At 50.6% G+C, this 27375-nt stretch overlaps 1 protein-coding gene across 1 annotated transcript in view; it reads right to left on the bottom strand.

Moving 5' to 3' along the window:
* Nucleotides 1-27375, bottom strand: part of LOC119957700 (tyrosine-protein kinase receptor UFO) — a 157907-nt gene that overhangs the window by 42954 nt on the left and 87578 nt on the right. The window contains 4 exon segments of the mRNA XM_038785765.1: nt 780-873; nt 2464-2608; nt 4557-4696; nt 14547-14730. Coding sequence (XP_038641693.1) covers nt 780-873; nt 2464-2608; nt 4557-4696; nt 14547-14730 — 563 coding nt within the window.

Raw genomic sequence — 27375 nt, 5'->3', positions numbered from 1 at the left:
TATCGTGGTCGCTGTTCTGAAGGCTGGGTAGTTTGCTGCAAACAATGGTCTGTTTGAAGTTGCGCGGTTGTTTGAAAGCAAGTAGTGGGGAATGTGGGGATGACCTTGACAAGATGTTCATCTTCATCGATGACATGTTGCAGACTGCGAAGAAGATGTCGTAGTTTCTCCGCTCCGGGGAAGTACTGGACGACTCCTGCAGCGAGTTCCAGGCACCCACTACCCTCTGTGTAAAAGACGTCCCTCGCATATCTCTAAACTTTGCCCCTCGCACCTTAAACCTATGCCCCCTAGTAATTGATTCTTCCACCCTGGGAAAGGCTTCTGACTATCCACTCTGTCCATGCCTCTCATCATTTGTAGAATTCTATCAGGTCGCCCCTCAACCTCCATCGTTCCAGTGAGAGCAAACCGAATTTATTCATCTGCTCCTCATAGCTAATGCCCCCCATACCAGGCAACATTCTGGTAAACCTCCTGTCCCCTCTCCAAAGCCTCCACAACCTTCTGGTAGTGTGGGGACCAGAATTGAACACTATAGGCGCGATTCTCCATAATGGAGACTACGTGTTCGCGCCATCGTGAACGCTGTCGCGTTTCACGACGGCGCCAAATGGGCGCGGGGACAACCGATCCTGGCCCCCCAGCCTTACATCCTGGCGCGGACCGGGGGTGGCGCCAACCCGCGCATGTGCAGTGGCGAAGCGCCAACCTGCATTGCCCCTTTCAGTGACCTGTGAACCTATACACCCAGCTCAAAGTGATGTCACTTCAAATACGACTGCAATGCCTCGTTTCGCATTATATCCAACTGGACCACAAGATCATAAACTGGCCTCTTACCTATTGGTTGCTGCATGTCCCTTGTGCTCTCTGTCAAAGGAAGCACAAAAAATATCCTGACGTGTCTCACAGTGAAAATGAAGAACAATTAAACATGGCACAAGTTAATTTGCGGAACTGACAAGCTTGAGACAGAAGCTTCTATTGTCATAGAAGCAACTCGGGGTGGCACAGTGACGCAGTGGTTAGCACTGCTGCCTCATGGCGCCAAGGACCCGGGGATCGATCTTGGCCCCGGGTCACTGTCCGTGTGGAGTTTCAATTCCCCGCCGCCTTGCTTTGTGGCATTGGACACGGCCCGCCATTGGCCATCGATGGGATCTTCCTGTGCCACCGCTGTCAACAGGGCTTCTCTTTAGTTGCACCTACCACCGCTGCCCGTGTCTGCGTGAGTCTCACCCCCCACAACCCAAAGATGTGCAGGGTAGGTGGATTGGCCACGCTAAATTGCCCCTTAATTGGGGAAAAAATATTTGGGTATTTCAAATTAATGTTTTTTACAAATCATAGAAGCATAGACGTTAGAATGTGTATGGTGCAGGAGGAGGCCATTCGGCCCCTTGAGTCTGCACTGACCGTCCAAAAGAGCACCCTACCTAGGCCCACTCCCCTAACCTATCCCCGTAACCACACCTTTGGACACTACAGGGCAATTTATCACGGCCAATCCACCTAACCTGCACGTCTTTGGACTGTGGGAGGAAACCGGAGCACCCGGAGGAAACCCACGCAGACACGGGGAGAACGTGCAGACTCTGCACAGATAGTGACCCGAGGCTGGAATCGAACCCGGGTCCCTGGTGCTTTGCGACAGCGGTGCCAATCGCCGTGCCGCCCTACGGTTGGGATTTTCCGGCAAACCTTGCCGGCAGGACCCTCTGGTCATGTCGATGCCAACCCCCCAGGCGTGGGTTTCCCGGCGGCAGAGGGTGCGACCAACGAGAAGCCCCGTTGACAGCAGCGGCACAGGAAGATACCACCTCCGTCCAATGACAGGCTGCGTCCGCCACTGCAGAGCACCCAGTGGGGGGCTGGGGAAATCCCACTTGAAGGAAATACAAAGGAGGAGACCATTCAAACACTTCAGCCTGACGTCCATGTCCGGTCATCACTGAACTGTGTCCTTAATCCCATTTATGCAAATTGATTCCAGTTTCCTTCATATCTGTGCCTGATAAAGGTTTGGAAATTGGACTCTTGGGGAGGGGCGGAGGAAGAGTTCCAGATTCCCACCACGCTGTGAGCTGGATTTTATGCTTCCTTACCAGCGGGTTTGAAGGCACAGAGGCCTTCCTGCTGCCCACCCACCAACCCTTCCACCCTGGGGATGGTAGTGGCATTCTGCAGCCTGCCTGGTGTTGGGGTAACTGAGCCAGAGGGTTTTAACAGCACGGAAACAAGCCCATCGGCCCATTCTGTCCACGCCAGCCATCAACTCTCATCCCAATTTCCAGGCCCGTACCTTAAGTGGCCACAAAGAATGGGCCGGTTCACCATCAAGAATAGACCATGGAAACCACACACGAAATACTCCAAAATCAAAGCCATCCATTTACAGAAAACAACACACGGCTGCTCAGGAACCGGCTGGAACAAGATCGTCAAGGTGGCCTATCTCACCTGGGCTGGGGATGGAAACGTGGACAGCGTGACTCCAGGGACCATCTCCAGCTTTAGTGTAGGCCGCCACACAAATGGTCAAGTTGGTAACGGGCAGGACAACCTCCAGACTGATGTTCTCCCTCATCCCATTGTCCAAAATCACCTGAAAAAAAACAGAGGGATACATTGAAAATGCAGGTGTCTGTCTGAAGTGATCGGGTATCAATTGCAGCAGAAGACTACAGCTCCTTGGATAAAGGCAACAAGACCCGATATCTCCGACAGCAACTGTTGAGAAACTCAGGCAGGACGTGAGCGGGAAAATCTGCACCAACATTTTAAATAGTCACTTTCTTGGGCAGATGTGCCTTTTCTAGTGACCCACAAATGGTGATTTACATAGAATTTACATAGAATTTACAGTGCAGAAGGCCCAGCGAGTCTGCACCGGCTCATGGAAAGAGCAGCCTACCCAACCCCGCAACTCCACCCTATCCCCATAACTCAGTAACCCCACCCAACGCTAAGGGCAACTATGGACACTAAAGGCAATTTTACCCTTTTTACTGTCATCTTTTTACTTTCGTTATTCAGCAGGCTGCAGGGTGTGTTTTACTTTCGTTTTCAGTGTTGGAGCTGAAGCCAGACAGAGCAGGTGTACTGCTGTTCTCTCTGCCATCAAAAGACTATCTCTTGATCATTTGGTGAATTCAGAATTATAAATGTTCTCAGTAGTGAATGTAAACCTGATGTGCTTCTGTTAAATGGTGTTTCTTTTGTCTGGATGTTGTTTGGGAAGTTATTAAGGATTACTTAGTGTTGTATTCTTTGGGGGTTGTATTTGAATTGATGGTTGCTGAGATGTTCACTGTATGCTTCAAAAAGGTTAACTTGAGTTCATAGAATAAACATTGTTTTGCTTTAAAAAAATACGTTTCCATTTCTGCTGTACCACACCTGTAGAGTGGGCTGTGTGCTGCCCATACCATAATCTATTAAAGGTCGTGGGTCAGGTGAACTCCATTATACACTTTGGGGTTCTCTAGACCCTGGCCCATAACAGGCCTCCTCACCTCTTCGAGTGGCCATTTGTAGGATTGGGCAGTGATTGGTGCTGACCTATTTGACTACATGGTACAGAGGGGTTTCAGATTCAGCTCTGAGGCCAGAATATACCAAATTGGTGAAGGTCACAATTGGTTCCGGTAACTGGTCAATGTCACAACGGGACTGTGAGATATGAGAGGTGATGGTGGCAGGATAAGGTGCCCTGAGCATCTCTGGCATGTTTATCTCTGCTGTTTGTCTCCTGTCCCTGTCTTGTCCTGGATCTGCCTTGTCCTTACTTTTCCCGATATGTTCCAGAGCAAATTCTATTGTTGAGGCAAGGGACGAGATATACCACAGAGCCATCCATCATATAGAACCATACACCATATAGAACATTCCACCATATGGAACCATTTACCATGTATCATACAAGAAGAACAAAGAAGAGTACAGCAGAGGAACAGGCCCTTCGGCCCTCCAAGCCTGCGCGGACCATGCTGCCCGTCTAGCCTAAAACTTTCTACACTTCCTGGGTCCGTATCCCTCTATTCCCATCCGTATTCATGTATTTGGCAAGATGCCCCTTAAACGTCACTATCGTTCCTGCTTCCACCACCTCCTCTGGCAGCGAGTTCCAGGCACCCACTACCCTCTGTGTAAAAAGCTTCCCTCGCACATCTCCTCTAAACTTTGTCCCTCGGACCTAAAACCCATGTCTCCTAGTAATCGAGTGCAGACACGATGGGCCGAATGGCCTCCTTCTGCACTGTAAATTCTATAATTGACTCTTCCACCCTGGGGAAAAGCTTCTGACTATCCACTCTGTCCAAGCCCCTCATAATTCTGTCGATGAGGGGCTGTTTGGGTAGGATGGGGGAGGAGTCATGGCTGTTTGAGGGGCGTGGGGGAGGGGTTAGGGCTGTTTGGGGTGATGGGGGAGAGGCCAGGGCTGTTTGGGGGGTGTGGGGGAGAGGCGAGGGCTGTTTGGCGGGTGTGGGGAGGGGTCACGGCTGTTTGGGTGGGGGTGGGGGAGGGAAGTGCTAACTATGAAGGCCATTCACCTGAGCGTTGTCTTGGTCCTGATAAGCCACCTTGTATCCTTGGAGGACGCCATTCAGGCCTGTCGATGGTTTCAGCCATTCGAAGAACAGAGCGCTGCCATTGTACAGGAAGGTTATGTTGCTTGGGGCTGTGTCCGGTTCTGAAAGAGAAAAAGAAAGAACCATTGGACTGACGTCATTCCTCACACCAACAAATAGGAAAGCCAATCACAGTGGACAATAAACACCCTTTGTAAAGCCATGTTGTCCCCTCACGAGGGAAGGTCTGGGAGCTCCAATCCAGAGGTTCGGAATAACGCTGTGACAAAATGGATTCAAATCTACAAAGGTTCAGGAGGGCCAAGAGGCAAGAGAAACAGTATTTAATAAACCAACACAAAGGTCTCAATCGGGACGATCGATCACAACGGTACCAGTCGGGGCCGGCTTTTACTAGGCGGAATTGCGAGCCCCTCCTGGGTGGCCCTCTGCCCACTCGCGAGGGAGCTTGTATTCCCCGAGTCCCACTCCGAGATCGATGGCCAAGATTTGTTGCCCATCCCTAATTGTCCTCAGGATGATGATGAATCTTCTTGGAGTGTTGTAGCCCATCTGGTGTAAGTACACCCACAGTGCTGTTAGAGAGGGATTTGATCCAGTGACAGTGAAGGAATAGTGATAGCTCCAAGTCAGGAGTAAAACCCATGTGTTTATTCACCTTCTTCTTACCGCTAGATGCCAGTGTGCGCCAGTGTTAGATGGAGTGAATGATTATGTTGGTGGAAAGGGGGCGCAGTCAAGCCGGCTGCTTTGTCCTGGATGCAGTCGTGCCACTTGAGTGTCATTGGAGGAACACTCATGCAAGGAAGTGGAGAGTATTCCATCGCTCTCCTGACTTGTAGGCAGTGTAGAGGCTTTGGGGAGTCAGGAGGTGAGTTACTCTCCATGGAGTTCCCAGCCTCTGACTTCCTGTGGCCGCAGTGGCTACAATAACCAGGCAGATAATTTGGCAGCAACGCTTCACAAAGCGCAATTTTCCAGCGGATTGGAAAATCGCAATTGAAGTGTTGCTGTAGTTGGACATGGTCTTCGGGAGATGCCATCCGGAGGTGGTTTGGTCTCCTGACACAAGGGAAGATATAATTGCACGAGAAGCAGCCAGAGAAGGTTCACTCGACTGATTTCTGGAATGAAGGGGCTATCTTGAAGGAGCTGAGCAGATTGGCCCTCGACCCATTCGAGTTTACACAACTAAGAAGTGATCTTATTGAAACAGAGAGCGGGGGGGGGTCTATCACAATGCTTCACAGGGACCCGTATTCAATTCTGGCCTCGGATGTGGAGTCTGCACGTTCTCCCTGTGTCTGCGTGGGTTTCCTCCGGGTGCTCCGGCTTCCTCCCACAGTCCAAAGATGTGCGGGTTAGGTGGATTGGCCGTGATAAATTGCCTCCTAGTGTCCAATGATGTTTAGGTTGAGTGGGGTTGTGGAGATTGAGTAGGGGAGTGGGCTGAGGTAGGGCACTCGTACAGAGGGCTGGTATAGACCCGATGGGCCAAATGGCCTCCTTCTGCACTATAGTGATTCTATGATTCTATCCAGAGAGGAATTTGCAGGGCGGATGTTGAGAGAATGTTTCTGTTTGTGACAAGACTGAAACCGGGGGACACAGTTTGAGAAGGCTAGGTCAGCGAATGTATTCACGGCTGAGTGGTTAATGGACACCGGAGTCAAACGTTACGGGGGAAGGCAGGAAGGTGGAGTGGAGTGAGGCACAATCAGATCTGGCTGAATGATAGAGCAGGCTCGAGGGGCCGAATGGCCTACTCTAGAATAGCCTGCTACAGAGGGGGAACGCGAAGCATTCCACGGCCAGGGGTTTGAGGGCGAACAAGTAAGGGATGAAATACATCCTCAGGTTATTTGCTTAGAGATGCAGGGTACGGTTAGAATACGTAATGGGCCAGTACCCCTGAGCTCTCCAGCATTGTATTCGGATGGGTACTCCAGGAATGCGCCGGGGATTCCCTTTCGGAAGTTCCCAGATTAGCAGAGCAGTTGTCTGGGAGTGCAAACTTCCCCTGGGCAATTGGTTTGCATTGGTGAACATCTCCCCCCCCCGCCACCACCAAACCTCCCCTTCTCCCCAGGGATTCTCCAACTCCCCGTAGTACCAGGGCTCTCCCACCCCACTCGCTGACATCCCAGAGGTCTTCATACCCTTCCCCACTAACTCCCCAGGGGACTCGCTCCAACACCGCCCCAACTACTCCCCCCTCCCCCACAGAACACCCCCCAGCCCCGACCATAATCTCCAACCCACTAGATACCCCAACATACCCAATGGATTTCCCCCACATCCCCACTGCGACTCATCTCAGCCCCGCCAGACCTGAGTCTCACTCCCATACCCCAAGGCCCAAACCCTTGCAACATGACATCCTCCCCACAATCCCCCCAAGGCCCACTCCCACTCCCCAGGGCACCCGCCTGTTAACAAACTATTCAGCTGCCAAAGAACCATTCAGCTGTCAAGGAACTGTCCAGCTGTCAAAGGACTGTTAAATAACTGTCCCTCTTTCAAAACTATCCAGGAGGTGTTCAGGATACATGGTATGTTGGCATAAATAGGGTAAGGAGAAAGAGTGGTTGGTGGGGGCAAGAGTGGCCATGGGGGTTGGATAGAGGGTCATGGGTTGGCACAGCAGATAGAACATAGAACATAGAACACTACAACGCAGTATGGGCCCTTCGGCCCTCGATGTTGCGCCGACCTGTGAAACCATCTGAAGCCTATCTGACCTACACTATTCCATTTTCATCCATATGTCTATCCAGTGACCACTTAAATGCCCTTAAAGTTGGCGAGTCTACTACTGTTGCAGGCAGGGCGTTCCACACCCCTACTACTCTCTGAGTAAAGAAACTGCCTCTGACATCTGTCCTATATCTATCGCCCCTCAATTTAAAGCTATGTCCCCTCGTGTTGGTCATCACCATCCGAGGAAAAAAACTCTCACTGTCCACCCTATATGGGGGCCAATATGGGGGGCCATGGCAGAGTGGTAGGGGGGAATGCATTGGCACAGGTTGGCATGGATGGAGCATAAAGAATGTGGGTGGTGGGTGCGAGATGGATTATTTTATTTTAACACAGGGTTGGAAGAGAGAGGCAGGCCGTCTTCCCAGCCTGCCTCTGCACCCAGCAGCCGGCCCTCACCCTCGTTTCAGGGTCGCCCACCCCAGCTCTTACATCGCTCGACCCTTCCACCCGTAAGACCAACCTGCAGGAGGCCATTTTTAAAGGTTGGGTTAACAGAACTGGGAAACCTCCCAACTTTACACACCTGAGCCCCGGGTGGACCTCTGGCCCATTGAGTATCGAAGCCGGAAGTTATACTGACTCCTTATAAACCTCTGCTGAGGCCACAGCTGGAGTATTGTGTCCAGTTCCAGTCAGAACTCTTTAGGAAGGTTGTGAAGATCCCTGGTTGAAGGCAACTGTGATTTCCCAGAATCTCCAGGAATTGGAGAAGGTAGGACTGGAGAAATTGGGGTTGTTTTGTTTGGAGAAAGGGAGGATGATGGGCAATCTGATTGAGATGGACAAGATTCTGACAGGTTCGGAGAAGGTTGATAAAGACAAGTCGTTCCCATTCGCTGGTGCCCCAGGACAAAGGGGGGCACAGATTCAGGGGGCGGGATTCTCTGGGTCTCCGATGCCAAAATCGCGTTCGGCTATTGGCCGGAGAATCCCCCTTGGTGCCGAAATCCGGGGGGGCAGGGGCGGTTTTGCGATGCTCCGCCCCCTCTAAAATGGCGCACTCATTACGGAGAATCCAGGCAAGGGTTTTGAGCAAGAGAGACAGAGGAAGAAGTTTTATTCCAATCGTGAATAGTAACAACCTGGAGCCTGCAAGGGAGGTGGAAGCAGAGAGGATCAGTTATTTCAAAAGGATGTTGAATGGGCACTGGAGGGTTTGGATGACACCAGGACTATGGAACCAGCATGTGGATGTGGCGGACCGTTGTTGTTTGCTGAATGATGAACAGTGGTGGCTTTCCGTGGCTACACGTATGTTCGAATTGACAGGGGTAGTGTGTTGGCATTCTCAATCTTGGCCAATAACAAGTAGTTGCCAACTTCTTCGGGCAAATCATTCTAATCTTGGCAAATGATGGTGGGTGAGATTTAATGGCCTCGTCGCCATTGATCTGGTGACACGGTGAGGCTGCTGAACCCGCCTGAGTGGCCTCTCGCCACCCAGGCACCCTGGCAGTACCACCCTGGAACTGCCTCAGGGGATACTGAGGGGGGTGGGGGGAGACGGTCAAAAGATCAGGGAGGTGTTCCTCTTCCTACCCAGATCACTCCCAACCTTCATCCCCAAATCCTCCTTCACCAGCGATGATAAACTGATCATGGCCATGACATGTCTGTCGCCGCCCCCATCTGCAGGGACCATAAATTTAGTCTGCCGAGATTCCCTCTGCGAGGAGACCATGACGTTCCCCCAGATATCCGGACACATCCTATTGGACCGACGACTCGCACCAGACTTGCCACGGGGAGGTAAATGTGGCGACAGATACAGACGATTGAATTAAAAGGTCAGGGCCCCACTGGATGAGACGCGGCAAAAATGGGAGGAAGATGGAGATCGGGGGAGGACTCTGGATTGACGCTCTGCACAGGGTCATCTCCATCTCTTTATACACTGGGCTGGGCCTATAGGTGGTGCACAGGCAGCATCTAACTAGGACGTGCATGAGCGGGCTCTTGCCGGAGGTGGAGGGTAAGTGTGAGCGATGTCAGGGAGGCCCAGACAACCGCACCCACATGTTCAGCTCCTGCCCAAAACCCATCTGGTTCTGGACCGCCTTCCCCGAGGCCATGTCCAGACTGGAGAGGGTAAAGGTTGAGCCATGCCCCTGAGTGGCAGTCTTAGGGCTTTCGCAGCATCCGGAATGGGTGAGTGGGGCCGACGCCCAGGCCTTCGCCTCCCTGATCGCCCAGCGGAGACTTCTGCTCGGACGGAGGCCGGCTGAACCGCCCAGAGCCTCAGTCTGGCTCTCCCGCCCAGCGGAGTTCTGAAAATTAGAAAAAAAAAAAATTTGCAATTGGGGGATCAGGTGAAGGATTCCACCGAACGTGGAAACAATTCACCAGCCTCTTCGAAGAGCTGTTCGTAACCAGCAACTAGGGGGGAGGAGCAAAGGGAGGGAGGAGGGAGCGGGGGGGGGATTGCATCGGATTCACACTGGGCGGAACGTGTTGCTGAATCATTGCCCAGTTCTCCTTTATTACTGTATCAAATGCATCGCGATTTAAGGAGAGCTGCCCTTTCCCAGTCTGTCCTGATTATTGAAGCCCCTCGTCCTGATTAACCTCCCCTGCACCCCTTCGAAGACCATTAAATCTTTCTTAAAGTCTGGTGCCCAGAACTGTCCGCAATTCTCTGGCTGAGGCCTAACTGGTTATTTATAACGTTCCAGACAGATCTGTCTGCTTTTATATTCTGTTCCCCTTTTTGCCCCTTTAATCACCTTATCAAATGATCAGATTTAATCACCTTATCAAACCCAGTGTTTGTGTCTGCGGCGATAACATCTGTGGCCGGTGTGAATATGTAACACTCTCTCTCAGAGCGATGACGGAGTCAAGATCCCAGACTGGAATGACGATAAGGAAGTGGTTTGAGGATCTTGGCCTGATCTGGCCAGGGGGACGCATTGCCTTATCAGGGAATGAACGAGCATCGGCAATTCAGGGTGGGACAGCTGCCAAGCCAAACACTTCATCTCGTCGATGTTTGGCAATCACATCAACCCCCTGTCAAAGCGGCGTGTAAATCGGAAGAAATCAAACAATGAATCAAAATCCCAACTATGTCAACAAGCTGAGCCGCTTCCTCCTTTCTAATGGAATATTGGGAGAGAGGCAGAGTGTCAGAGGCAGGTTGGAAGGAATGTTGGGATTGGGACTGAATCCAGCAATATGCTGTTCAGCCACTGGCACTAACAGCTGGGCTCGCACCCAACAATAATTCAAATCCCTACACAGAATTCCGCTTCACTGAAATACTTCCTGCAACTCTCATTATGGCAAATTCCTGAAGGTTTAACACTTTGCGTCTTCATTGGAAAGTTTCCAGCCCATTCCCGGTTCTGACAGGAGAAGGAAACCTGATTCCTTCTGCAGTGCAAGGGCAGCACGGTGGCATTGTGGATATCACAATGGCTTCACAGCTCCAGGGTCCCAGGTTCGATTCCGGCTTGGGTCACTGTCTGTGCGGAGTCTGCACATCCTCCCCGTGTGTGCGTGGGTTTCCTCCGGGTGCTCCGGTTTCCTCCCACAGTCCAAAGATGTGCAGGTTAGGTGGATTGGCCGTGATAAATTGCCCTTAGTGTCCAAAATTGCCCTTAGTGTTGGGTGGGGTTACTGGGTTATGGGGGATAGGGTGGAGGTATGAACCTTGGGTAGTGTGCTCTTTCCAAGAGCTGGTGCAGACTCGATGGGCCGAATGGCCTCCTTCTGCGCTGTAAATTCTATGAATTCTATGATTCAAACACCTTTCCATTGAGTGTCGGACTGATTCAGTGGGAATGGGTCTGGTTTCACGGCTGTTGCCAACGGAAGCATCGTCCACTCCTGAACCATTGCCCGATGTCCACCCTGGGGCACCGGGGTGGCTTGAAGAGGTTGTGGACATCAACCGAGGTCTTCCTGGTCAGGTAAATGTGACAAGAGCTCAAGAGAACTATTCAGCTGAGAGAGGGGATTCTCCGAGAGTCACAGCGGACATTCCTCCCCACCCACGAACAGATCAACCAGTCACTTATAGCATTTTTGGTTTGTTGTATCTGGGACACTTTGACTGCACGAACCCGCGCCCTTCTGATTCCAGAGGGGACTGTCATGGGCCATTGCGACGAAAGAGCGAACACCATTTCACATCCGCAAACGCCCCAAATGAATTAGAACATAGAACATAGAACAGTACAGCACAGAACAGGCTCTCGATGTTGTGCCGAACAATGATCACCCTACTTTAAACCCACGTAACCCGTATACCCGTAACCCAACAAACCCCCTTACTTTTTTATTAGGACACTACGGGCAATTTAGCATGGCCAATCCACCTAACCCGCACATCTTTGGACTGTGGGAGGAAACCAGAGCACCCGGAGGAAACCCACGCACACACAGGGAGGATGTGCAGACTCCACACAGACAGTGACCCAGCCGGGAATCGAACCTGGGACCCTGGAGCTGTGAAGCATTGATGCTAACCACCATGCTACCGTGAGGCCCCAGAATTACCTTTTGAAATGTAGCCGTTGATTTAATGTAGGGGTTGCGGCGGCCATTTTGACACAGCACGATCTCCCAGACGGCAAAGACACATCACCGGGTACTCAGAATTGAAGGTTTGGTTAAGGGTTGAATATTGGGCAGGATAGCATCGGGGAAATCTCTGCTCCTCGTTGAGTAGCACCATGTCTGGTTGAGACACCGATAGGCCGGCGGGGTAACCGCTCATTTGAAAAATGTCACCGTTGGCACTGCAGCACTCCCTCCGCAGCACACGGGAAACATCGCGGGATTATACCCACAAATCCTGGAGCAGGGATGTGAATCTACAATCTGCCAACTCGGAGAACGTGACTCACTGATCTCCGCCGGCACTCAAAGAGGCATTGAGGTAGGGGATGGGAAGGTTCATGGCTCCCCAAAGGAGCCGAGGACGGGACGGGGGACACCTTGCTGGCTTCTGTGTGGTACTAGACAGGCCAACTGAGGGAAACGACAAAATGGGGCAACGAGGAGATGCCACCCATCTCATTACCCAGTCTCACGCCCAAATCCCCCAGCTGTGTCTGGGCAGGAAACCATTACGTCTGTGCTGTGGCTGCTCTGACATAATCACGCGTTGAAGGGAAGTTTTGGGGAGGAGCGGGAAGTGGATTTTTTCCTCCGTGAGAAGCGATCATGAGCCTGAACTCGTCACCTCAGAGGGTGGGGGAAGCAGAGACAGTCGGTGGTTACAAAAGGAAATTGATGAGTTTGCAGGGATAGAGCTGGGAAACAAAACTGACTGGATTGTTCTGGCACTGACTCAATAGGCCAAATGGCCTAATTCTATCTGTTGATGGGGCTGAATTTTCACTGCATTGGGATGACTTTGGAGCCCTTCAAACATGGTGCGCAGGTCCCAATTCCGGGATTCCCGAACCCATTCCCCAGCATTCCGATTTTCAGGAGTGCTTTGTAATTACGTTGGCTGGTTCAAGTTGAACCCATCCGCCCCCAATCTCACCAGGGCGTCGGGGGATTAGGCACGTCCTAGTCCTCCACTATATTTGTGGAGTATCTCCGAGGTGTCATGAACCATACTATACATGACAGGATTTTTGGAAAGGTAAGTTGGACAAGTCCTTCTCAGACTTCTGCACCAAACTATGAAATGAAGTGAAAATCGCTTATTGTCACAAGTCGGCTTCAAATGAAGTTACTGTGAAAAGCCCCTAGTCGCCACATTCCGGCGCCTGTTCGGGGAGGCTGGTACGGGAATTGAACCGTGCTGCCGGCCTGCCTTGGTCTGCTTTCAAAGCCAGCGATTTAGCCCAGTGTGCTAAACTATCCCCTTAGAATGGGACTTGGAGCAAAAAAAAAGTACAGCCCAGGACCAGGCCCTTCGACCCTCCAAGCCTGCACCGACCATGCTGCCCGTCTAAACTAAAAGCTTCTACACTTCCGGGATTTGTATCCCTCTTTTCCCATCCTATTCATGTATTTGTCAAGACGCCCCTTAAACGTCACTACCGTCCCTGCTTCCACCACCTCCTCCGGCAGCGAGTTCCAGGCACCCACTACCCTCTGTGTAAAATACCTCTCTCGCACATCTCCTCTAAACCTTGCCCCCCTCGTACCTTAAACCTATGCTCCCTAGTAATTGACCCCTCTACCCTGGGAAAAAGACTCTGACTATCCACTCTGTCTATGCCCCTCATAATTTTGTAGACCTCTATCAGGTCGCCCCTCAACCTCCGTCGTTCCAGTGAGAACAAACTGGGTTTATTCAACCTCTCCTCATGGCTAATGCCCTCCATACCAGGCAACATGCTGGTAAACTGGGCAGCACGGTGCCGGCGCGCGATGCGATGATGCTATTTCAGAGGGGGCGGAGCATAAAAAACCTGCGTCAAACAGGCGCCGCCCCCGATTTTGGCGTCAAAAGGGAGGTTATGGGGGGGTTTGAGGAAACACTTTATTACCCAGAGGGTGGTGACGATCTGGAACGCACTGCCTGGGAGGGGGGTAGAGGCGGGTTGCCTCACATCCTTTAAAAAGTAGATGGATGAGCACTTGGCACGTCTTAACATTCAAGGGTATTAGAACAGTACAGCACAGAACAGGCCCTTCGGCCCTCGATGTTGTGCCGAGCCATGATCACCCTACTCAAACCCACGTATCCACCCCATACCCGTAACCCAACAACCCCCCCTTAACCTTACTTTTTAGGACACTACGGGCAATTTAGCCTGGCCAATCCACCTAACCCGCACATCTTTGGACTGTGGGAGGAAACCGGAGCACCCGGAGGAAACCCACGCACACACGGGGAGGACGTGCAGACTCCGCACAGACAGTGACCCAGCCGGGAATCGAACCTGGGACCCTGGAGCTGTGAAGCATTTATGCTAACCACCATGCTACCGTGCTGCCCAGAGGTATTATTGGCCAAGTGCTGGCAAATGGGATTAGGTCGGTAGGCGATGTGTTTTTCATGCATCGGTGCAGACTTGATGGGCCGAAGGGCCTCTTCTGTGCTATATCATTCTCCCTGACGTTCTGACTGAGAGACACGAGCTCTACCCAAGGAGCCACAGTTGAATGCGATCGCTGCATAAGGCAGGTCCGCTACATTGAGCTCATTCTCTCCCCAATCCACGCACAGCCCCTCCAGCCCAGGTTCCATTCGAGAGCAAGCAGCGTCCCCAGCCTCACCTCCTTCGTGGGTTTCCGCCGACACCCAGCTGGTCCATGGCGAAGTCCCGACCCCAGTGCGACAGGCCAAGCGGATCCGATACTGCGAGAATGGCGTCAGCCCCCTGATCACGTGACTGAGTGGCGGGACAGAGACATCTTCCAAATAGACCCCTTGGCTGAGGTCATCGTTGGTCAGCTCGGCCTGAAAGAAAATAGGAAAAGCAAATGCGTCATTTTCTAAAATAAAATGCCACCCCCACCCCCCCACCCCCTCTCCACACAATCTGGCCCCAGGTCTCCGCGTGCAAAGCAAGAATTGCTGCTCGCTTAAAAAATACAGAAGTGGTCACCAAGGAAAGGAAATTTCACAAAAATGTGCTGAGGGATACTTCCTGGCCCCTGGGTAAACAGAGTGTCTTCCAAATCGAAACTTAAGGTCGCATACGGGCAAAAAATAAGTCATGATTTCTCATAAATCGAAATGGAGGGTCATCTTCGATTCGTCTCGTGTTCAGTGATGAGAATGTCTCACCGACATCCCGGCATCGATCTCCAGATCAGCTCGATTCAATGGGTTAAAAATACCCTCTGCACTTCTGAGGCCTCTGGCCATCACCTAGGCCTCGCTCCTGAAGGCCCAGGTTTCAGCTGTGTGATCTACAAGCTGCGATATCACTTACTGCCTTCTCGCCCACATCACAGGCTGCCGGAGGGGATCTGCGCTCTGCGATGGGGGCGCTGGTTTTGGGATGGAGTTGCCCTGCCAACCGGCCAGACTCAGAACAATGATTACCTCAGAGGAGGATTCCGTTTTGGCAACTTCGTTGTTCTTTGTGTGGTCTCTTGGGTCAACGTCTCAAAGTAATTAAGAGTTGTGAAGTGTTTGAAGCCTCTGTTTTTAGAGTCATACAGCACAGTCAAGGCCATTTGGCCCATCGGGTCTGTCCCGGTCAAAACAACCACCAAAACATCCCATATTCCAGCACTTGGCCCATAGCCGTGTCTGTCCCGGGATCATAAGCGTACATCTAAATACTTCTTAAGTGTTCTGACTCCACCTCCCTTTCAGGCAGCGAGTTCCAAACTCCCACCACCCTCTGGGTGAAAAGGTTTTTCCTCACATCCCCTCTATACCTCCTGCCTCTCACCTTAAATCTCTGCCCCCTGGTCACTGATCCCTCCACCAAGGGGAAAAGTTTCTTCCTGTCTACTCTATCTACGCCCCTCATAATTTTATACATCTCAATCATGTCCCCTCCCTCAGTCTCCTCTGCTCCAAGAAAAACAATCCCAGCCTATCCAATCTCTCTTCATAACAAAAACTCTCCGGCCCAGGCAACATGCTGGTAAATCTCCTCTGCACCCTTTCCAGTGCTATCAATTCCCTCATTGGGGTACAGTTATACATCCACTGACTCTCATTGGGGTACAGTTATACAGACACTGACTCTCATTGGGGTACAGTTATACAGGCGCTGGCTCTTGGGGTACAGTTATACAAACACTGAATCTCATTGGGGTACAGTTATACAGGCACTGACTCTCATTGGGGTACAGTTATACAGACACTGACTCTCATTGGGGTACAGTTATACAGGCGCTGGCTCTTGGGGTACAGTTATACAAACACTGAATCTCATTGGGGTACAGTTATACAAGCACTGGCTCTCATTGGGGTACAGTTATACAGGCACTGACTCTCATTGGGGTACAGTTGTACTGACACTGACTCTCATTGGGATACAGTTATACAGGCACTGACTCTCATTGGGGTACAGTTATACATCCACTGACTCTCATTGGGGTACAGTTATACAGGCACTGACTCTCATTGGGGTACAGTTACACAGGCACTGACTCTCATTGGGGTACAGTTATACATCCACTGACTCTCATTGGGGTACAGTTATACAGGCACTGACTCTCATTGGGGTACAGTTATACTGACACTGACTCTCATTGGGGTACAGTTACACAGGCACTGACTCTCGGGGTACAGTTATACAAACACTGAATTTCATTGGGGTACAGTTATACAGGCGCTGGCTCTCATTGGGGTACAATTATACAGGCATGACTCTCGTTGGGTTAGTTATACAGGCGCTGGCTCTCGTTGGGGTACAGTTATACAGACACTGATTCTCATTGGGGTACAGTTATACTGACACTGACTCTCATTGGGGTACAGTTATACTGACACTGACTCTCATTGGGGTACAGTTATACAGACACTGACTCTCATTGGGGTACAGTTATACTGACACTGAATCTCATTGGGGTACAGTTATACAGACACTGACTCTCGTTGGGGTACAGTTATACTGACACTGACTCTCATTGGGGTACAGTTATACAGGCACTGATTCTCATTGGGGTACAGTTATACTCTCATTGGGGTACAGTTATACAGGCACTGATTCTCATTGGGGTACAGTTATACTGACACTGACTCTCATTGGGGTACAGTTATACAGACACTGACTCTCATTGGGGTACAGTTATACAGACACTGGCTCTCATTGGGGTACAGTTATACAGACACTGACTCTCATTGGGATACAGTTATACAGACACTGACTCTCGTTGGGGTACAGTTATACAGACACTGACTCTCGTTGGGTTACAGTTATACAGGCGCTGGCTCTCGTTGGGGTACAGTTATACAGGCACTGACTCTCATTGGGGTACAGTTATACAGACACTGACTCTCACTGAGGTACAGTTATACAAAGACCGAAGAACAAAGAAAAATACATGATGTGGAAATGCTGGCGTTGGACTGGGGTGAGCACAGTAAGAAGTCTTACAACACCAGGTTAAAGTCCAACAGGTTTGTTTCAAACACGAGCTTTCGGAGCACTGCTCCTTCCTCAGGTGAATGGAAAGGAGCAGGGCTCCGAAAGCTAGTGTTTGAAACAAACCTATTGGACTTTAACCTGGTGTTGTAAGACTTCTTACAAAGAAAAGTGCAGCACAGGAACAGGTCCTTCAGCCCTCCAAGCCTGTGCCGACCTTGCTGCCCGTCGCAACTAAAATCTTCTACACTTCCGACGTCCGTATCCCTCTATTCCCATCTTATTCATGTATTTGTCAAGATGCCCCTTAGACGTCACGATCGTCCCGGCTTCCACCACCTCCTCCAGCAGCGAGTTCCAGGCACCCATTATTCTCTGTGTAAGAAACTTCTCTCGTACATCTCTAAACCTTGCCCCCCTCGTACCTTAAACCTATGCCCCCTAGTAATTGACCCCTCTACCCTGGGAAAAAGTCTCTGACTATCCACTCTGTCCACTTGGCAACACGGTAGCATGGTGGTTAGCATAAATGCTTCACAGCTCCAGGGTCCCAGGTTCGATTCCCGGCTGGGTCACTGTCTGTGTGGAGTCTGCACGTCCTCCCCGTGTGTGCGTGGGTTTCCTCCGGGTGCTCCGGTTTCCTCCCACAGTCCAAAGATGTGCGGGTTAGGTGGATTGGCCATGCTAAATTGCCCGTAGTGTCCTAAAAAGTAAGGTTGGGGGGGGGTTGTTGGGTTACGGGTATAGGGTGGATACGTGGGTTTGAGTAGGATGATCATGGCTCGGCACAACATCGAGGGCCGAATGTACTGTTCTATGTTCTATGTCCTTCATAATATTGGCACTGACTCTCGTTGGGGTACAGTTAAACTGGCACTTGTCTTCTGCTGGTGTTCCGCTGAAGCGGAGGAACATCATTGAGCCATTACACTGTGTGTGACCTCACACCAGTACTGGATCCGAACCAGATCCCACGTCGGTGAATTGTGCAGGAAAATCTCACTGGGTGGTCACCAGTTCTGGAAGGCGGCGTACGGAACTTGGAGGGCCGAGCTGAAGTGGGGTGTGCCCACCTGCTGCCCACTCACGTAGAGACCTCCTAACCGCTATCACCACCTTGAACGCAAGTCCCTGAGGCTTCACTCTGCAAACACAAAGCTGGCAGTTCCTGAGAAACAGAAGTGAGGTGAGCTGTTTCCATTCAGTGAATGGAGTGACACAGGAGTGGCTCATTCTGAAACTCCACAATGGAGAAGTGAAAGAGATGAGTTTCCAAACACAGTCCATTCATTGACCTCAGTAACCTCATTGATGAAATGCTGGGTCCTTGCACATTTTGAGAGAATTTAACCACGCGCTTTGTATTGTTTACAAATTGATTTTAACTCCCTTGTGTCAATGTCAATCTCACAATCCACACTCCAGATTCATTTATTATTATAATAGCAGTCGTGATGTCACATATGGTTCCAGAATACAACTCCTGTCACCCTTTCATTCTCTGAAGCAAGGTCAGCTTGGACAGGCAGTTCAGGAGACTGTCAGACTGTGGGCACTCCACACCCAAACTGTCTCCCACGTCGATAAATTCACTTCATTGCACATATCAATGGCCAGCAACTTACTCAGGGGATTTAAGCCTCACTCTCTGTGCAGTTCAGGAGTGAGGGAATATTCAACAGTCTGAGCTTCCATTCCCTTAGGAAGAGACAATAGGCCAAAGACACATATTCCCTATCAGGTGCAGGCAAAAGAGCATCACAGCCTGGTATGGCAACTGCTCGGCCCAAGGCCGTGAGAAACGACAGAGAGTCGTGAACACGGCCCAGTCCATCACCCGAACCCGCCTCCCATCCATTGACTCTGTCTACACCTCCCGCTGCCTTGGGAAAGCGGGCAGCATAATCAAAGTTCCCTCCCACCCGGATTATTCTCTCTTCCAACCTCTTCCATCGGGCAGGAGATACAAAAGTCTTGGAACAAGCGGCAACAGATTCAAAAACAGCTTCTTCCCCGCTGTTACCAGGCTCCAAAACGACCCTCTTGTGGACTCAACTGATCTCTCCACACATCATCTCCACTGAGTAATACTACACCCCTGTGTGCTTCACCCGATGTCTATGTCACATTGTGTATTAATCGTATGTCCTATGTTTTTACATGTATGGAATGATCTGTCTGGACTGTACGCAGGACAATACTTTTCACTGTACCTCAGTACACATGACAATAAATCTCAATCTAATCTCAGCTAAGGAGAAAGAGGACGGGGGTATTCCTCGGAATGTCGTGGGCAATGTTCATTCTGCAGTCAATAGCACTAAAAATAGACTCTCAGGCCAATGTCACATTGCTGCTGGTGGGATCTTACTGTGCACAGGGTATGACAACAGTGACTACGATTCGCAGATACCGGGGAGCACGGTGATTAGCACTGCTGCCTCACGGCGCCGAGGACCCGGGTTCGATCCCGGCCCCGGGTCACTGTCCGTGTGGAGTTTGCACATCCTCCCCGTGTCTGCGTGGGTCTCACCCCCCACAACCCAAAGATGTGCAGGGTAGGTGGATTGGCCACGCTAAATTGTCCCTTAATTGGAAAAAAAAACAATTCACGGGTACTTTATCAGCTGTGTAGGCTCCTTGAGGAGATCCTTCACATACTCGCATTTGGAGTATTGCGTACAGTTCTGGTCGCCTCATTATAGGAAGGACGTGGAAGCTTTGGAACGGGTGCAGAGGAGATTTACCAGGATGTTGCCTGGTATGGAGGGAAAATCTTATGAGGAAAGGCTGATGGACTTGAGGTTGTTTTCGTTAGAGAGAAGAAGGTTAAGAGGTGACTTAATAGAGGCATACAAAATGATCAGAGGGTTAGATAGGGTGGACAGCGAGAGCCTTCTCCCGCGGATGGAGGTGGCTAGCACGAGGGGACATAGCCTTAAATTGAGGGGTAATAGATATAGGACAGAGGTCAGAGGTAGGTTTTTTACGCAAAGAGTGGTGAGGCCGTGGAATGCCCTACCTGCAACAGTAGTGAACTCGCCAACATTGAGGGCATTTAAAAGTTTATTGGATAAGCATATGGATGATAATGGCATAGTGTAGGTTAGATGGCCTTTAGTTTTTGACTTCCCATGTCGGTGCAACATCGTGGGCCGAAGGGCCTGTACTGCGCTGTATCGTTCTATGTTCTATGTTCTATAACGAAGATCCTATCGGACTAAACGCAGTTAGTAGTTTTGAGGAATGAAGGCATCAGGCCAGGCACAAGACCGGTCTGTGTAGCTCAGTTATGTTTTGTATAAAAATTCCCTCTCTCAGAGCAGTCTGCGAATTTAAGGTGGAGGTTAAGGAGGGAGGGAGGGGCAGAGTTAACAGACTCTGTACTGAACATAACGTTCTGTTTACAGAAAGACTCGGGGCTGAGGTCTGCAAGAGCAGATGAGGTTTGATTGAGATGTTTAAATTCATAAACGGGTTTCGATGAACTAAATAACGAAAAACTATTTCCAAGGACTGGAAACTTGCTGACTGGAATCCAACTTATTAAACAAACATTCAAACTAAATAACTCACATCACTGATCCCCATTCACATGTGAATCAGAGCTTCCAGCCATAAAGAATAAGCAATTTGCTCACAACACCTTTGAGATCGAGGCCCCCAATCAGAAGGTGACCAGTGAAGAATGACAGAATACAGTGCAGAAGGAGGCCATTCGGCCCATCAAGTTGGCACCGACCCTTCAAAAGAGCACCCAACCGAGACCCACTCCCCTGCCCACGCCACCCTATCCTCGTAACCTGACAGCACATCCCTGGACACTAAGGGACAACTTAGTGTGGCCAATCCACCTAACCCGTACAACTCGGGTTTATTGCTCCAACTGCGTTAAGTACTCTGAAGGTTGGCAGTCATTTTTTGTTTTAACGTTTTGTTCGCAGGATGGGGGGGATTGTGAAAAGTCACCCGTTTCTGCACATTTATAGTTTTCCCCAGCAGATGCTCGTAAATGTTCCATTTTTGTTCCAAAACGTTCCTCATGTGGAAAGCCTGTTTGATGGAGTTAGCTGCAGTAACCTGTGCCAGAAGACCTAGGGCAGCAGGGTAGCATGGTGGTTAGCATAAATGCTTCACAGCTCCAGGCTCCCAGGTTCGATTCCCGGCTGGGTCACTGTCTGTGTGGAGTCTGCACGTCCTCCCCCTGTGTGCATGGGTTTCCTCCGGGTGCTCCGGTTTCCTCCCATAGTCCAAAGATGTGCGGGTTAGGTGGATTGGCCATGATAAATTGCCCGTAGTGTCCTAATAAAAGTAAGGTTGGGGGGGGTTGTTGGGTTACGGGTATAGGGTGGATACGTGGGTTTGAGTAGGGTGATCATGGCTCGGCACAACAGGGCCGAAGGGCCTGTTCTGTGCTGTACTGTTCTATGTTCTAAGACCCTTGGTTCAAGACCCACTTCATAGTCCTGAGCACAACACCTGGGGATTTCCAATTGTCCAGTGTTGGGAGTTAGTTACCTTCCTTCAAGAGTTTCGGCATAATCACACATTAATGTTCAAAGCTGTTGCCAAGGCTCCCAACTCTGAACTTCTTTCACTTCCTCCTGCCCCACGCCCCCATCGCCCCTCCCCCCCTCAGCCCCCAGGGTGGGGGGAAAACTACGAACCCCTTCCCTCAGCCCCACCCCCACTTTCAGCCACCTCACTCCCTCACCCCCTTCCAATCAAGACGCCACGGACCAGGAAACTCCAGCCCGTTATTTATGTAAACAACAAACAATAACTTCTCTTTTTTATAGTTTACTGGAATGAAATGTCGCATTGACATTGAGGAGCACAAAGAGAAATTAGGTCAGGTGACCATATACTCGATGAAAGGGTCTTAATGAGGGTCCGAATGGGGCAAGGCGAGGTAGTGAGGGAATTCCAGAGGTCGGGACTGAGGCACCAGACAGCACGGTGACCAATGGTGGAGTGAAGAAGATTGGGGATGTCAAAGAGGCCAGAATTCATGCAGTGCTGATATCTCAGAGGGCCGTGGAACTGGAGGAGGTGACAAAAACTGGGTCAGTGTGGACGGGTGACCAGACCATGGACAGATTTGTAAATAAGGTTGAGAATTTTAGAAGCAAAATGTTGCTTATGATCTGTTTAATGTCCTCAGGTCATCCCAGAGAATTTTACAACCAATGAAATCCTGTTGGGGCGGCACGGTGGCCTCACAGCTCCAGGGACACGGGTTCGATTCCCGGCTTGGGTCACTGTCTGCGCGAAGTCTGCATGTTCTCCCCGTGTCTGCGTGGGTTTACTCTGGGTGCTCCGGTTTACTCCCACAGTCCAAAGATGTGCAGGTTAGGTGGATTGGCCATGCTAAATTGCCCTCAGGTGTCTAAAGGTTAGTTGGGGTTTCAGGGATAGGGTGGGAGAGTGAACTCAGGTGGGGTCGACTTTCAGAGGGTCGGTGCAGACTCAATGGGCCGAATGGCCTCCTTCTGCACTGTCGGTATGATTCAAAGTGTAGTTGGTGTTATAATGTCTGGGACCTAACAAGCTCTCAAAAACCGCAGGGCGACCACGTCCAGATAGTCTTTTGGGTTATGTTTTAGGAATAAATATTGGCCCGGGAAACTAGGAGAACTCCCCCGTCTGTCTTCAAAATCCGACCTTTGGATTTTGGTTTAATATTGATAACACAGGATTCCCACAGTCCTGGGTTGCTTGCTGATGGACCCGGATTGACAATCTCTGGACTCCAAGTGTTTGCATTCAATTGGAGCTGGCATGGAAAGCTGGAATGCCCGCTCAGCGGTGTAGCAGCCTGGCGTTCACCCATTACCGTACCAGCCTCCCCGAACAGGCGCCGGAATGTTTTCACAGTAACTTCATAGAAGCCTACTCGTGACAATAAGTGATTTTCATTTCACCCATTACAAAGTCACGGATGGGCATCCAGCAGCCAAGAAGGAGAAAAGGCCTCCAGTAAACTGGGCTTTCAGCACAAAAGCCTAGCCGCCCCCCCCCCAACACAACCCATTCCATATTGGTCAAACAGCACCACACCTGGATCAGAATCCGGCAATATGGATGAACAGTGAATGTTTTTTGATGGAACCATCAATTCAGCGATCACGTGTAGTTGGATCTGAACAGAGGCTTTAATACACTTACAACAGAGCCTGCCTATTCGTCGTTGAACTTCAGATGAACTGCAGGCTGGCTCTAAGGCACTGATTTTTATACATCGGTCCCAGGGGGAGGAGTCCTGGGCGGAGCCAAGGGAGGAGCCCAGTACAAACTCTCGCGTACTCCCAGAGTGACTCCCCCTGGTGGTCGGATAGTGCAACTGCACTTACAATGGTGGATAGTGAACATATATACACGGAGTTATATTGGCAACTATATACAGCATTGATCTTACAGCGGGTAGATAACGAACATATATACATGGAGTGATATTGGCAACTATATATAGTGTGAATCACATTCACCACAGTTTTGTTACGACAAAAGGTGCTTTTTGATGCTCAGTGTGCAGTGAAAGGAGAGGTTTCCTGTCAGACTGCTGCAGGAGTGTGGCTGCCAATTGGGTTTGGCCAAGAGCCTAAGATGACTGACTGATTATTTCCGTTCTCCAATCTCTCAGGGAGACTGCCTTCTGAATATGAATGGTCAACGCTGCTCCCGATTGGCATTTACTCCATTTGCTCCTTCGTTATCATTGGCGTTGAACTTTACTCAACCGCTGTTGCCTCAAAAAGGTTCTTTCTGTCAAAGCTGAAAGGTTTTTTCCTAACCCCGAGACCGTGAGTTCAGGCCTCTCGCTGCCAGCCGACACTCACTGTGGCACTAAGTGATACGGTTAAGCCAAGTTCCCATCGACCTTCTCAGACCCCGTGGCGCTACTTTCAAGAAGAGCACAGTTTCCTGACCAATGTTCTTCTCGGAAACAACGACCAAGGAACAGTCTATCTCACTGCGTCCGTTCCCTCAGATGTACTCCATTCGCTGCCAAATATTTTCAGAGGCTCTGATGGTGAGTTTTGTTCACAACACTCTGGGACTCTCCCTCCACCCAGAGGTGTTTTTTTCTGTTGTTTATTTACGGTTTTCTTCCATATTTCCCAGCAGTCTCAGTGACGCTGCCTCCACCTCCCACATTTAACCAAATGTCCTCTGACAGAAGTGCCAGTTGCCCTCAGTACCTGTCTCCTGACCCCGTCTCCTGACATCCCCCCCCCCTCCTGACCCCAAATGAGAGTGACTGCCCTTGACATCAAGGCAGCATTTGACCAAATATGGCATGAAGGCGCCCGAGCTAAACTGTCGTCAATGGGAATCAGGGGGAAAACTCGCCGCTGGTTGGAGTCATATCTGGCACAAAGGAAGATGATTGTGGCGGCTGGAGGTCAACCAACTAGGTTCAGGAGTTCCTCGGGGTAGTGTCCTCGACCCAACCATCTTCAGCTGCTTCAATCAATGACCTTCCTTATATCATAAGGTCAGAAGTGGGCATGTTTGCGGATGACTGCACAATGTTCAGCACCATTCGCGACTCCTCAGATAATGAAGCCATCCATGTCCAAATGCAGCAAGACCTGGACAATATCCAGGCTTGGGGCTGACGAGTGGCAAGTTACATTCACGCCGCACACGTGCCAGGCAATGACCATCTCCTACAAGAGATGATCTAACCATCATCCCTTGATATTTAATGGTATTACCATCGCTAAGGGGCTGGTTTAGCTCACTGAGCTAAATCGCTGGCTTTTAAAGCAGACCAAGCAGGCCAGCAACACGGATCGATTCCCGTGCCAGCCTCCCCGGACAGGCGCCAGAATGTGGCGACTAGGGGCTTTTCACAGTAACTTCATTGAAGCCTACTCGTGACAATAAGCGATTTTCATTTCATTTCAATTCCCCCACAATCAACGCCTGTGGGATACCGTTGATCAGAAACTGAACTGGACTAGCCACATTAATACTGTGGCTACCAGAGCAGGTCAAAGGCTAGGAATCCTGCAAAGCGTTACTCACCTCCTGCCCCCCCCCCCCCCCCCCCCAAAGCCTATCAACCATCTACAAGGCAACAATACAACCAAACCAACGACCACTACCAGCTAGAAGAACAAGAGCAGCAGATACCTGGGAACCCCATCACCTGGAGGTTCCCCTCCAAGTCACTCACTATCCTGACTTGGAAATATATCACCATTCCGTCACTGTCATTGGGTCAAACCCCTGGACGTCCCTCCCTAACAGCACAGTGGGTGTACCTACACCACATGAACTGCAGCGGTTCAAGAAGGCGGCTCACTACCACCTTCTCAAGGGGCAATTAGGGATGGGTAATAAATGCTGGCCTCGCCAGCGGTGCCCACATCCCAAGGAAGATTAAATAATGCCTCTTGGACACACTTTCTTTCCTCCATCTCCCTGGAACTCCAGCAAAGGCTGGGCTGTCTCAAGGAGGAAGAGTCAAGCCAGGGCTAGCTCCCACCCTCACTGCCTCCATCTCACTGCTCATTTTCACATCAATCCCTGGTCTGAGGTCAAACTCTCCGATTGCTCAGCAGCCTTGCGTTGATTCATCTCCTCCCTCCAGCCCAACACCATCAGCTGGACCGGGATCGTTCCTGTCCTGAATTGTTTCCCAGAGCCTGGTCTGCTTGTGAATTGTTGGGAGTTGGTGCAGATGGAGAAAGCAGTGGAGGAAAAACAGTGTTTTTAAACATGCAGGCAGTCAGAAGCACAGATTTACGATGTAAGTATTGGATGGTGAACAAAACATTTTTAAGCTGTGAAGGCTTGGGGGAAGTTTCCCAAAAGGGACATTTGCTTTACCCTGGGTCAAAGATAAAGGACGGTTGACCTCTGACCTTGTAAATCGGAACGCCATTCGTGGATAAAGACCTGGAGACCAACTCTGCAGCCCCATTCTCACAGGAACAAGCTTAGCAAATCCCCAAACAACCTTCCATTCACTCAGGGGCAGTGATTAGTCCAGTGGAAAAAGGTTTCTAAACATTACTCAATGTTTGGCAAGCTATGAGGGCCTGAAGTCACTGACATTAACTTCTCGCTCGCCAAAAACCTGGGACACGGATTTCAAAAAATGAGCAAGGGATTTCGACAGCGGGACTGGCAGATTGAGATGGAAAAGAGAGATAGAGAAAGAGACAGAGGGAGAAGCGTGGAGGGACAGAGAGGCAGAGAGGAGGGAGCGAGACAGTGAGAGGGACAGAGAGAGAGAGAGGCAGAGAGAGGTAGAGAGGGGGGCAGCACGGTAGCATTGTGGATAGCACAACTGCTTCACAGCTCCAGGGTCCCAGGTTCGATTCTGGCTTGGGTCACTGTCTGTGCGGAGTCTGCACATCCTCTCCGTGTGTGCGTGGGTTTCCTCCGGGTGCTCCGGTTTCCTCCCACAGTCCAAAGATGTGCAGGTTAGGTGGATTGGCCATGATAAATTGCCCTTAGTGTCCAAAATTGACCTTAGTGTTGGGTGGGGTTACTGGGTTATGGGGATCGGGTGGAGGTGTTGACCGTGGGTGGGGTGCTCTTTCCAAGAGCCGGTGCAGACTCGATGGGCTGAATGGCCTCCTTCTGCACTGTAAATTCTATGAAATCTATGAGAATGAGGCAGAGAGGAGCAGAGAGGAACAGAGAGAGAGGGAGAAGCAGAGAAAGGGAGTAACCGAAAGAAGCAGAGAGAAAGCGAGACAGAGAAAGACAGAGAGGACGAAGAGAGCGGCAGAGATGGACAGAGAGAGAGAGAGAGAGACAGAGAGGAAAAGAGGGAGACCGAGAGGAAGAGAGAGAAAGACAGAAAGAAACAGAGGTGGACAGAGAGAGGGATAGAGAGACACAGAAAAAGGAAGATTGACGGAGAATTGGATTTTCATGGCTCAGGAAGACCCCACACATATTACAGATGGGACTAAGTCCTCTTGTCCCGCACTAATTCGCAGCATCTGCAGTTTTCACCAATACGTAAGAGAGTGAAGGATTCCTGACCCAACATCCTGTGGAGCCCCCCCCCCCCCCCCCCCCCCCCC

This window comes from Scyliorhinus canicula, chromosome 27, assembly GCF_902713615.1.
Source record: "Scyliorhinus canicula chromosome 27, sScyCan1.1, whole genome shotgun sequence".
Taxonomy (NCBI): Eukaryota; Metazoa; Chordata; class Chondrichthyes; order Carcharhiniformes; family Scyliorhinidae; genus Scyliorhinus; species Scyliorhinus canicula.
Note: the sequence above shows the minus strand (reverse complement) of the source record. Positions and strands in the feature narration are given on the sequence as shown.